This window comes from Octodon degus, unplaced genomic scaffold (genome assembly GCF_000260255.1).
Source record: "Octodon degus isolate 3935 unplaced genomic scaffold, OctDeg1.0 scaffold00035, whole genome shotgun sequence".
Lineage (NCBI taxonomy): Eukaryota > Metazoa > Chordata > Mammalia > Rodentia > Octodontidae > Octodon > Octodon degus.
The window spans coordinates 3,714,102-3,726,986 of NW_004524611.1; the positions used below are offsets into that span (position 1 = coordinate 3,714,102).

Genomic DNA, 12,885 nt, shown 5'->3' on the forward strand with positions numbered 1-12,885 from the left:
TTTTATATTATTATTATTAGTCTTTTTAAGACAGGGTCTCACTATGCACTTCAGGCTGGCCTTGAGCTCACTTTGTAGCCCAGGCTGGTCTTGAACTCACAACAATCCCCCTAAGTGCTGGGATTATAGGCATGCACCACCACACCCTGCTGAAAATCTTATGAACTATATCATAAATAAAAAGGCCTATGCATTATGAAGCTAAAAACATTATTAATCACTGAGTGACAGTTTTTAAAGAATCATTTAAAAGTCATTTTAAGAATCAGGTCATGTTCTTAAGGTTTTCCACTTCAAAGTAATCCTCCAAAGCATGGGCTGTGGACATGCACCTCGCCATCTCCGAAGGGAAATTTCCACTTAGTAGAGAAATTGAATGTGTGGTTAAAGCCCTCCTACAAAAAAGAAAAAAAAAAAAAATCAGACTCCAAGGAATATCACGCACATGAAACTCAGCCGTCTAGTATTCCGCTAGACGGAGAAGCCATGTTCAGAATGGCCGCCCGCTGAGAGTGCAAAGAGGGAAGGAACGTCCGGCCGAGGCGGACTTGTGCGGACAGCTGGGACGGTCCAGGCCCGAAGCAGGGGTTCTGGCAAGTGAGCGCGCTCACTGCTGTGGGTTTCTCTGGGGGTTAATTGATTGTTCTGAAAGTTGTGGTGCATTTTTTTTTTAATGAGCAGAATATATTTATTGAGAGAAAGAAAGGTCCTGTCCAAGAGAGGGACAGAAGGGGGGCCCGAGTGGGTAGTTCCCCCTAGTTGTGGTGCATTTTGATCAATTATATGGTGTCTTAATGATCTGAAAAGCTGATTTAAAAAACTAAATTAAAAAGTGAATATATTTGATTTTTTTTTTTTCGGTACTGGGAATTGAGCTCAGGACCCTGCGCTAGGCAGGCAAGCACATATTCTACTGAGCTATCTCCCTGGGCCTGGGGATTTTTTTTTAAAAATTATTTAAAAATTTCACAATGCATTGTTTTGTGAAAAGCTTCTATGCTGGGGAACAGTTTCCACATCTGTATGTGAAAAAGTATTTCCTTCTGATCAGTTGGGTAAGAGTTTTGTGTGTGTGGTACCAGGGATTGAACTCAGAACTGGGTGCTTGCCAGGCTGGGTAGGAGTTTTAATGGGGTGAGCACACAGTACCAGCCTTGAAAAACAAGTATATTTCATAAGGGTGCCAGGTAAAAGAAGGAATATTCCATTAAATTTCAATTTTAGACAAATAGCAAATAATTTTCTTAGAATAAATATGTCCTAAATATTGTATGAGACATGACTATTACTAAACAAATCTATATTTATCTAAAATTTAAGTTTATAAGGGGTCAGGGAGATGGCTCAGTAGAGATAAGCGCTTGACTGGCAAACGCAAGGATCTGAGTTCAATCCCTGGTTCCGCAAAAATAAATAAATAAATAAATAAATAAATAAATAAATGTAAAATAAAATTTAAGTTTATAGAGGAGACTAAAGACTAAATGTTTAACAAACCTGAGTTCACATTTACTATTTCAGATAATGTAATCTTACATAGAAAGTTCTGGAAATCAAATATTCTGTCAAGTGCACATGCCTTTAATACTACATCGCATTACCCAAATGAAATATGAGGAAGTGGTTTACATTTCTATTTTTGTGGTATACAACACATTTTCTTTATAAAATAATCTGAAGGGATACTATTTATAAATATATTTTATCTTTATTTGATTAAAATTACTGCTCAGTGGGGCTGGTGAGATGGCTCAGTGGTCTAAAGCACCTACTTAGAACAAGTTTAGCTAAAGCGCAGGGACCGCGGTTCAATCCCCCAGCGCCACATGCCACCCAGCCCCGCCCCCTGGTGGGCTGAGCTGGCCACACACACACACACACACACACACACACAAATAAATTTAAAAAAAAAAAAGAAACTTTAAATAAAATTACTGTTCAGTGAGTAAGTATAACTGGGGTTATGAAAATAGCTTGTAGGTCAATTTTGACATTTAGTTCTCTTTTGTCTGTTTATCTCTCTCTTTTTAAGTGAACAGAGCTGCAGGAAATCTCATTTATCATATGAGCTGTGAATACATGGAATGCTATATGTATTATTATTATTATTTATTTTTATTTTATTTTTTGGCAGAACCAGGGATTGAACTCAGGCTCTTACACTTGCCAAGGAAGCGCTTATTCCACTGAGCCATCTCCCCGGCCCTGCCATATGTATTTTTTAAAAATCTATGTATTTATGTATTTGGTACAGAGTCTTGCTATGCAGCCCAGACTCCTAGAGATCCTCCTGTCTCAGCCTCCTCAGCGCTGGGATTACAGGCATGCACCACTACTCCTGGTTTTGGTGGCCAGCATGGCGCACCCCAGTTTCCGGGACCTGCACAGCATGCAGTAGCAGGGATCAAACCCGGGTCCTTGTGCTTGCCAGGCGGGCACTTAGCCTGCTGAGCTATTTCCCCTGCTCACCATATGTATTTTTTGATAATAAACAGTCTGTACACTATTTTCAGCTCCAATTTGACTGTTGCATAATAGAAATTTTGTAAGATTGTCCAAGGCCCACATGACTATCTCAGTAAGACAGATGTCAGTGGAAACGAAGTCTCGTCTTCCCCACGGATTCCATGACTGTGCATTTTGCTTCTTGTATAATATTCTCCCAGCAACAATTTTCCCAAGGACATTGTCATAACCTGATTGATAGGTATTGAACTGTGTATGTGCTTTTCTAATTTAAAAAAGTATTTTATATTGTAGGGGCCTTCATTGTTGAGTCTGAAACCTCGGAAAGCTACACAAATAATAAGTCAAAGCTGTACTGGCACGGAATAGGGTTCCTAAATCATGCAATGCCTCCAGATGTTATTCTTCAGGTAAAAAACTGAGTTAACCCATTTGTCTTTTAGGATTTCATTATTACCTTCCAGAAAACATAAAGTACTTAAAGTGCAGGTAATATAAGAACATTGACCTCTGAAATAATCTCATATTTTTATAGTCATTACACCATGTGGATTATTTATTTGATGGTTAGTAACTGTGATCGGTTAATTTATCATTATTTATTATTTAAAGATCTGTCTCTTTCTCAGAATGTACACATTCACATCTTCCATTTACTCTGTTTCTGTGTCCTCCCTTTTAGATGGAAAACTTTAGTCATTCAACAAAGATTAAAAGTGCTGGGCTGGGGAGATGGCCCAGTGGAATAAATGCTTGCCTGGCAAACACAAGGACCTGAGTTCAATCCTCAGTTCTGCAAAATAAATAAATAAATAAAAAATAAGATAAAAAAATAAAAGCGCAGCGTCTCTAAGCACCGGCTCTATGCTAAGTGCTACCCAGGCCATGTGGTCTCATTAAGTCCAAGTATAACAAGAGCAATTTCCAGATTAGGTTTCTTTCATTCTTTTTTTTTTTTTTTTTTTTTTTTGCAGTGCCAGAGATTGAACTCAGGACCTTGTACTTGCTAGGCAAGCACTTATTTATTCTACTGAGCTATCTCCCCGGCCAAACTAACTTTTTTTTTTTCCTTTTTTTGTATTTTAGGGAAGGGTCTACAGAGTGTTCAGGGTCTCACTACTAGATTGGACTCATAGTGATCCACCTGTTTACAGCCTCCCAAGAGCTGGGATTACGGGCGCGGGCCACCACGCCCAGTCTCAATTGCCTTCTCAGCGTGCCCCAGAGGCAGGGCTGGCACAGCAGGCCCAGGATCGAACCCTGGGACCCTAGAACCACTTTAATCCACTGAGCTATTTCCATTCCTTTTTTTTTTTTGCGGAACCAGGGATTGAACTCAGGCCCTTGTGCTTGCCAGGAAAACGCTTATTCTACTGAGTCATCTCCTCAGCCCCTATTTCCAGACTAGATTTCAACTGAACCTTCCAGTTCCGTGCCAGAGGAAGTGGACAGGAGGACTGCAGAACACTCATTAACTGAAGTCAGTACACTGGAATTTGGCTTCAGGGTCAAACCCACACTCTTACATCCAGGTGTACTCATAGTTTAGATCTAGAAAATTATAAGGCTCACTTTTCCTCCATCATGATTGTCATCTCCTGCACCACCACAGCTGTCCTCGCTACGGTCTCCAGTTGACAGGGGCACAGAGTGCTCTAGAAAGACAACCAAAGTTAGGGGTCTCATGGGCACTTCCTGTTTGTTTGTTTTTTTTTTGTTTTGTTTTGTTTTTGTTTTTTGCGGAACCGGGGATTGAACTCAGGCCCTTGCACTTGCCACGCAAGCACTTATTCTACTGAGCTAACTCCCGGGCCCGGCACTTCCTGTTTGATAAAGTCTCCTTAGTACTGCATCGGTAGGCACCAGAGAGACCTGCCAGCAGCAGTGACTAGCTGGCCAGTGTTCTAGCAGTGGATTTACAACACCGTGCGAGAGATTAATTCAGTCTTTTCCCTCCAGCCAGATGTCCACCCTGGAAAGTGCTGGGCCTTTTCGGGTTCCCAGGGTCAGATCCTCATCAGGCTGGCCCGGAAGATCATCCCAATATCTGTCACCATGGAGCACATCTCAGAGAAGGTGTCGCCGTCAGGAAACATTTCCAGTGCACCCCAGGCGTTTTCTGTCCACGTGAGACACCGGCTTAACCCATCCCGCGGCGTGGGTGGTGACGGAAGGCGCAGGGCCAGCCTTAGGAGCTGGGCCCTCCGGACTCTCCACTGTGTGGCTACCTCGTTGTGTTACGGGCTGTCTAGGCTTTGCCTTGTTATCTACAAAGTGAGAGGATGGGGGAGCCGGGCCTCAAGCATTTAATTTCATGGTTTGCTTTTATCAAAGTTTTACTCATAGAGCAAGAATATTTCCATAAAGCTTAAGATGGAACAGTCGTTCCTTATCTCTGTCCCCAAATATCCCAACGCTCCTACCCGAGACAGTGTTAGCGGCATATTTTAACATTTGCCTCCATATTTGCTTTTACCATTTCTTCATTTTTGGTGGTGACCTCCCCCCGTGGAGATGAAGATGAGCTGCCTTCCCCGGCTACCCCCAAATTGCTAATATCTTTGGACCTGTTTTGAAAACCAAGCTTCTGGAGAGAAGTGACACAGCACTCACTCACCCACTCAAAGGGCACTGTTCAGTGGCTTTGTGTACTTGTCACCACAGTCAACTTCAGAATGTTTGGGCCGAGGAGATGGCTCAGTGGAATAAGCACTTCCCTGGCAAGTGCAAGGGCCTGAGTTCAATCCCCAGTTCCACAAAAAAAAAAAGAAAAAGAAAAAAAAAATTTAGAATGTTTAACATTTAGCACAAAAAGAACACCCAACCCTTTAGCTGTCAGTCTCACTCACCCCTCGCACCCCAGCCCCTGGCGCCCCTGATCTTCCTCGTCTCCATGAACATTTCCCGTCCTGGACATTTTGTATAAGAGTCGCGTGTGTGGCCCTAAGGCTTGTGCTGAATCAACGTCTACCATGTCCGAGGAGCTAGGAGCTTGGTCTTCTCTTTGTTCCAATCATGATCAATATTTTCATGGTGAATATGTGGACAGTATTGTTCCACCAGAGCCATAGGATGTACCTGGATATTATTTTCTTTTCTTGCATGATTTTTGGTGTTTGTGAAAATAACTGCCTTACATTGTTTAATTTGCTCTGATCAATGTTTTCATCAGAAATGTAAATATTCTCTCCCTCTCTCTCTCTCTCTCTCTCTCTCTCTCTCTCGCTCTCTCTCGTCTTCCTAGCATCTAACTACTATCTTTTTGCTGTGGTCCATCTAGCTACCTAGTTAGGGACAGCCTGCTAGCTCAGCGGACTAAAGTGCCTGCTTAGGCAGAGCTCAGCTGCAGGGGCTTGATCCCCGGTGTGCCGTGAGGCGCACTGAGCCGGCGATCGAGGCTGGGAGTGGTGGCGCATGCCAGTAATCCCAGCGCTTGGGAGACTGAAAACAGGAGGATCACTACGAGTCCCATTTATGTAGTGAGACCCTGTAGACCCTGTCCCAAATACATAAAAAAGAGAGCTCTTAAACTCCGTATCTACCTAGTTAGCCAGCTAGCCACCCTTGCTCTCCTTAGCCTGTGGCCAGTCCTCAGTCTCATTGGCCCCCCTAGTCTGAGTCCTTGGGGCTAGCCCAGCCCCTATTCAATGGGCACACAGAGCGTCAGGTGAACCACAGTTGTTTTTATTATTACATTAGTACAGCTTAGATATACATGTTGATCACATTCATCATAGTACATTCGTACCTGTACATGATATATATTTTATTTCCCCCCACCCCCTCTCCTCCTTTCAACATCCATTTATTTGAACTAAAAACTTATTCATTGCACACTCCTCTTGGTCTCTCTACAGGGCCTTAAGAGAAGATGTGAAGGAGAAGAAATTTTCCTAGGTCAGTTCATCTACAACAAAACAGAAGCCACAGTCCAAACGTTTCACCTACAGGTAACGAATGCCCCATGACATGGTAAGATGCGATCGGCTCCCTCACTGGGTGATTTAAGCCACGTGAGGATGCAAGCGCTACAATACTTAACGTCTAAGGACCTGGGTTTCAGCGGGAGTCCGGGAGCCAGTTCCTGCAGGTGCCGGCGGATGATGAGCGCAAATGTTAGAAAGGAACCTGTGTCATTAGTTTCGCGTTTAATTGCCGCCCCTTCTTGGGCTCCTGGACGCCTCCATTGGGCTTTGCAGCCGGCTTCCTAGGTGTGCTCTTGTGCAGCACGGCAGGGGGCGCCAAGCAGGGACCGCTGGCGGAGAGCAGCCGGCCTGGAGGTCACAGCGTCGCGCTCCCCACGTGTCCCTCCAGTAGCGCGTCCCCTCGGTCTTTACACCGGTATCTGCAGAGGCTTATGTCGGAGGGGGTTATAAAGAAAGGCTTCTGGGGCTGGTGAGATGGCTCAGTGGTCTAAAGCACCTACTTGGAACAAGCTTGGCAAAGCACAGGGACCGCGGTTCAATCCCCCAGCACCACATGCCAGCCAGCCCGCCCCCTGGTGGGCAGAGCTGGCCACACACACACACACACACACACACATAAATAAATGTTAAAAAAAAAAAAAAAGGCTTCTAGCGTCGCACTGTAGCCACGTTCACTGGAATTCTCTGAGGTGGATTCACTGTTATTTCTTTGCTTCATTTTCAGCACGAAATCTCTGAACCCTTATTGTGTGTGAGATTGAAAATCCTCAGCAACTGGGGCCACCCACGCTACACCTGTTTGTATCGGTTCAGGGTCCACGGCATCCCCAGCGACCATACCTAGAGGCGCTGGGGCCGAAGACCGAGACCACGCCTGTGGCACGGTAAAGATTCCTGGTGGATGACTGAGGCCGCACCCCAGGAAGCAAGAGTGGGCGTGGGGAGGAACCGCAGAGTGGTTCCTATTTGCCAGTGCAATGTAATGAGTTCTACTAATAAAAATAACGCAAGTACACTCAACCTTCTCACGCCTTGTCTTTTTTTTTTTTGCCTTGTCTTTTAAGAATGCAAACACACAACTAAACCATTAAGAAGTAATTTTGTAGCTAAAAGAAGGTGGTTGGGGGCTGGTGAGATGGCTCAGTGGTCTAAAGCACCTACTTAGAACAAGCTTAGCAAAGCAGAGGGACCGCGGTTCAATCCCCCAGCCCCGTTCCCTGGTGGGCTGAGCTGGCCACACACACACACACACACATAAATAAATAAAATTAAAAAAAAAAAAAAGAAGGTGGTTGCATTCACCCTTTATTCTCACAATGGCAGCTGTCCCTTCATTTCTGGATTCTCTCTCTGTCATACGCCTTAGCCACTGTCCTCATTTCTGAGACGCAGTATCGAACACTCACAGCTTAAAGGAGAAGAGGCTTACTGTGCCTCACCGTTTCATCTGCATTTGGAAGGCTTAAGCACAGAGGAGTGTGGCGGAAGGGCCTGGGCGGGAGAAAGATGCCCACACCGCGGCAGCCAGGAAGCAGAAGGGAGGGGTTGGGAGGGGGGCCCTCCAAGGTCCTGCCAGCCCAACTCCTACAGCAGGCCAGCTGGAGGGCCCCATGATCCAAGCATCTTCTGTAAAAGCTGAGGCTCTGAGGGATGACCCCGAACCCAAACCTCCCCACCAGAGAAGGGTGTCAACCGTCGCCATGACTGTGGACACTTGTCTGGAGGCCTTGTCAATGCCCTTGGACAAAAAACAGATAATTTTTAAAACAGAGATAAAAATTAGTGAGGCGTTCTGGCCATGACCGTTTGCAGATCATTTTGATGAATTCCTTGAAATATAACAGTATGATTTTTAAAAATCACAAAGAAAGCCGGGTGTGGTGGCGCATGCCTGTGAGTGATCCCAGCACTTGGGAGGCTGAGGCAGGAGGATCACTGTGAGTTTGATGCCAGCCTGGGCTACTAAGTGAGCTCAAGACCAGCCTGAGCTGCAGAGTGAAACCCTGTCTCAAAAGACCAAAATAAAAAAATAAAAATAAATCACTAAGAAATAAAAACTGCAGTGAAATGGTAGATACAAAACAATCATCTGTGTATCGCTCGTAAACACAAGCAACAACCTGGAAGGAGGTATCATTTACAGAAACATAAGAAAAAAGTAACCCTCCTGTGTAAAAATCTCCCAACGGAAGTCAACGATTAAAAAAGGTGTTCAATAAAAGGAGAACTCCAAGCCTGCCAATGAGGGAACCTTGAGAAAGAGATGGGGTCCCCTTGAGGAGGGTGGTACCTTTCCCAGGCACGTGCCTGTCCTCTCAATGCCAAAATGATGGTGAAGGAGAGCCCAGGAGTGTGTCACAGCGCGGAGGCAGCTGCTGTCCCTCGTGCTGTGGTCCAGGGTGGAATTCGTGCTGTCCCTCCGGGTCTCCTTGTCGCAAAGGACACTGCTTCGCTTGCACGGCGACCCCACATCCTCTGCATCCGACTTGGCATCTGGCCATGTGGAGGCCAGAAGGACACCTCCCGCTCTCCCTGTCCCGGGAAAATGTCCGAAGTGAGTTGTGCCTCTGTGGCCGTGCCGCCTGGACATCTCCGAACTCTGGTGCCCGTGTTGCGCGTTTCTGCAGAGCAGCACTGGCCCTGAGAACCCCAGCTGAGTCCGTAATCCAAGAAAGGTGGCGCTGAAAGAGCTCAATTTTTAAATGGAGCTGAATAACTATACACATCTTTTCACTGGACTGAAGATTTTTTCCCATCAGTGAGAAGTGTTAGTAAAAAACACCAGAAGGATTAAACTTTTTCGCAATGGACACACTGCTGTTGCTGTATTGGAGCTGGTTTGAAGCACTGAGGTGGAATCTTTGAAGGTATCTCTCTAACCTTTCTACTGTGTATTTCACCCTTGAGTTAGGAGATGTCCGGGGAGAGACATTCTTTCTATTCAATTTTCGGCATCTACTTAGTCATTTGAACTGTGTTCTGTGACAACATGCCTGTTATGACTGAAGCCACACAGGTGGGCATTCAGGGAGTGGGTAGAACACAGGAGCGTGATACGCACTGGTCGATCGGTTCACAGTGAGCTTGCAGCTGACCGTGGCTTTGCAAGGGCAGACGGAGGCCAGTAAGCCCTGTCCTCATCTCCGTGCTGAGGGTCTTGGCTTTCTCATTAGTGAGACGAAATACCTGGCCTCGGCAAGTTAGAGGAGGAAAGGTTTGCTCTGGCTCGCAGTGTGTAGAGGCCCCCGTCCCCAGTCAGCTGAAAGGCAGAGTGTCGTGGCAGAGGGGAAACTGCGCACAGCAGGGCGGGCAGAGGCAGCAGTCGACGGGCCTCCCTGTCCTTGTTATTCCACTCAGGATGTGAACCTACCAGTCACACCCAGCTAAACCAGTCAGTGGGCTGCTACAGTACTGCATGCCCTTAATCCCAGTGTGCAGCCCCACGCCACGAACAGAGGGGACACCAGGTAAACACACTGGCTGCCTGCAGCAAGCACACCTAAAGTCTAATTGCATTCCAAAGTCATGAAACCCTGAAACATCCTGACACACACTGATGTATTACAAGTAGGGGAAAACAGTTTTCCATCAGCGAACACTTACAGCGCAATGACCTCAGTTCCTCCGTATTCTCAATGACCTTCACACTGACACGGAAGAACCTCGGAAGGGCAGCCCTTCCCAGAGCAGCAGTTCGACTTTCTCTAAAACACGTGGTTGTGACGAGTGCTCCTGAGGTTCGCGCTACAGGATTCATCTGTAAAGAACCTTAGCTGAAAGGTAGGTAGCTTTAAGGGACTAGTCATTAGTTACCCTTGAATGACTGTCGAGGAAAAACCCAGCTGGAATTCATGCTAACACAGTCAGACTTCTTCATACAGAAAAGTCTTCAGTTTTCTGCAATACTCAGCATCCTCCAAGCTACTCGGGGACATAGATTCCACTTTAACTTAGAGTAGCAGAAGTCGCTGGGTAGGCTAGAGTGATATAGGACCTTTAAGGCTGCTTTGGAAATTGGAAGAAAGCATGGAAATTGGACTTAAGCATGGAAGATGGAAAGTGGTAGCGGATGCACGAAGAAAGGCTGTGACGGTGACAAGGCTTAAGTAGCACAGCAAAGGAAACTAAGCTTCACTTTGGTTTAGCTTGGAAACACCTGTTAACTGAAAGGCCAAGACGCACTCGTGAGGAGCTTGCCCAGCCTGCCCCTTGTGAAAGTCAAAATCCTGCTGGCCATTCATCGATGAGAGCGGCAGCGATCACCCCTCTCTGGGTGGGACCTGTCCAGAACTGGCCTCTGACGATGCTGAGAGGACCCCAGGCATCCACCAAGGAGCTACTGCCTGAAATAAGCGGAATTTGCAGGTGGAGGACTTCCCTGCTTGTTTCCATTGGTAGCATAAGAGACAAAATGACTACTGTGCTCCTGCTTTATGACAGCTTTTAGTTATTTTGTGCAAGATTTAAAAGACCAAATCATGGGGCCGGGGAGACAGCTCAGTAGAGTAAGCACTTCCCTGGCAAGCACAAGGGCCTGAGTTCAATCCCTGGTTCCACCAAAAAAATAAAAGACCAAATCACAAAATAGCTATATGGTATGCGGCATACCATGTCTGCAGATGCAATGCGCAGTGGCACTCACGTGAAGGGGTGACTAGAAGCCACACAGAGACAGACTTGTACGCAGCTGAGGAAGGGAAGTGGTCCTGCTGCTGGGGAGACAGCTCAGCAGCACAGCGCCTGCCTGGCAAGCGCAAGGGCCTGAGTTCAATTCCTGATGCAGAAAAAAGCAGAGTGGGAGTGGTCCTGCTGACAAGAGGTGTTCACAGCAGCTGTACTGAAGGAGCGGGCGTGCACTTTGCTTCTGCCTGAAGGAGGCATTTGAAATAGACTGGAGACTGGTTTCCTGGGCCCAGGATGTGAGGGAGGGACTTGCATGTGTGACTTCAGCATCTTTCTGGTGGACTTCAAGAAGCTCAGCAGGGCCGGCCAGCCAGTCAGCAGACTAAAGCGCCTGCTTAGGCAGATGCAGCGGTCGATTCCTGGCCTGCCGTGCCGGCCCCAACCCCCAGGGTGCGCTGGGTCGGAGACTGAGACTGGGCGTAGGGGCACCAGCCTGTCATCCTAGCATTTGGGAGCTGAAAAGAGGAGGATCTGTGTAGTGAAACCCTGTAGACCCCGTACTAAATACATAAAAAAGAAAAACCTGAAAAAAAAAAAAAAAAGGAATCTCAGTATAGTGAAGTTCCAAGGCCACTTGAGGACTCAGCGATGATGTGATACCTTTTAGAAGAAGAAAGCTACCTGCTTTTATTATGGTATAGAGTATGAACAAACACCTAACTACAGCAATGGGCACATGGGCAAGAAGCCAGCCTTTCCATTAGGTCTAGTCCCAGGGAGGGCAGGAGCTGCCCAGTGGGGGCGCCCAGGGTTTGATCAACAGTCTCTCCCCTGTGGGCTCCTCAAGGTCAGGAGAGGAGGCCTGGTGGTGGCAGACCTGTCAGCTGGGTGCAGAGCCATCTGGTGGCTCAGGGACTCCTGTGGGGATGGGATGCTGGCAGTCTAGACAGAATATGAGGGGCAGAGGGAGCTGCTGTGGACGCTTGCTGCTTTGCCACTTCACTCCGTGGTGACTTCTGCTTTGCTGCCCTCTGCCCAGCACGCACTATCCTATTCCTCCTCTCGTTGCCCCTCTGCCACGCCACCCTCCCTTGGAGCCAGTCAACTATGAACAAAAACCTTGTGAGCCAAAACAAACCTTCCCTCCTTTCCCCTTGGTGTCCGGTATTTTGTCTCAGCAATGAGAAAATTAAGGCAGATGCTAAGCAGTTAGAAATTCAGCGAGGGTTCTCTGAGGGCCTTGGAAAGCAGCCACCTCAGTTCAGGCTGGCCTTGAATTTACATTGCCGCCCTGACTGGCCTCGAACCCCAGCAGTCCTCCTGCCTCTGCCTTCCAAGTGCCAGGATGACAGGCATGCGCCACCTCATGTAGCTCGAAAATATATTTTGATTAATCTGCAATCAGTGCATTATCTGTTCTTTCTTTTTTTGTTGCATTGTGATTTAATCTACTTGCACAAAAATTTGAAATTACAGCTCTTCCAGATTTCTATGAGGAAGGTTATGCATGCTTCCATATTCAGTTTTGCACTGTTACATTTGTACTATTGTGAAAATTTTACACGACGGATCAGTTTGGAATTGCCATGCAACATCTCAAAAATTATAAAATGGAAGCAATTCTTTAAACTTAAGAATTTTCATGCTGATGATAAAAGCTTTTTTAAGGCCGGGGAGATGGCTCAGTGGAATAAGCGCTTCCCTGGCAAGCGCAAGGGCCTGAGTTCAATCCCCGGTTCCACAAAAAAAAATAAAATAAAGAAAGAAGGGAATAGTTTCGGGCTGGAGAGATGGCTCAGTGGTCTAAAGCACCTACTTGAAACAAGCTTGGCAAAGCACAGGGACCGCGGTTCGATCCCCAGCACCACAT

The 12,885-nt window shown here is 46.6% G+C and overlaps 1 protein-coding gene across 1 annotated transcript in view; it reads left to right on the top strand.

Annotated features, from left to right (window-relative positions):
• Sun3 (Sad1 and UNC84 domain containing 3) overlaps positions 1-7,358 on the top strand; it is a 21,474-nt gene extending 14,116 nt beyond the window's left edge. Inside the window, exons 7-10 of the mRNA XM_004630533.2 lie at positions 2,761-2,876; positions 4,426-4,593; positions 6,324-6,416; positions 7,117-7,358. Of these exons, the coding sequence (XP_004630590.1) occupies positions 2,761-2,876; positions 4,426-4,593; positions 6,324-6,416; positions 7,117-7,236 (497 nt within the window). The 3' untranslated portion in view covers positions 7,237-7,358. The remainder of the gene's footprint in view (positions 1-2,760; positions 2,877-4,425; positions 4,594-6,323; positions 6,417-7,116) is intronic.
• Positions 7,359-12,885: the final 5,527 nt, after the last annotated feature.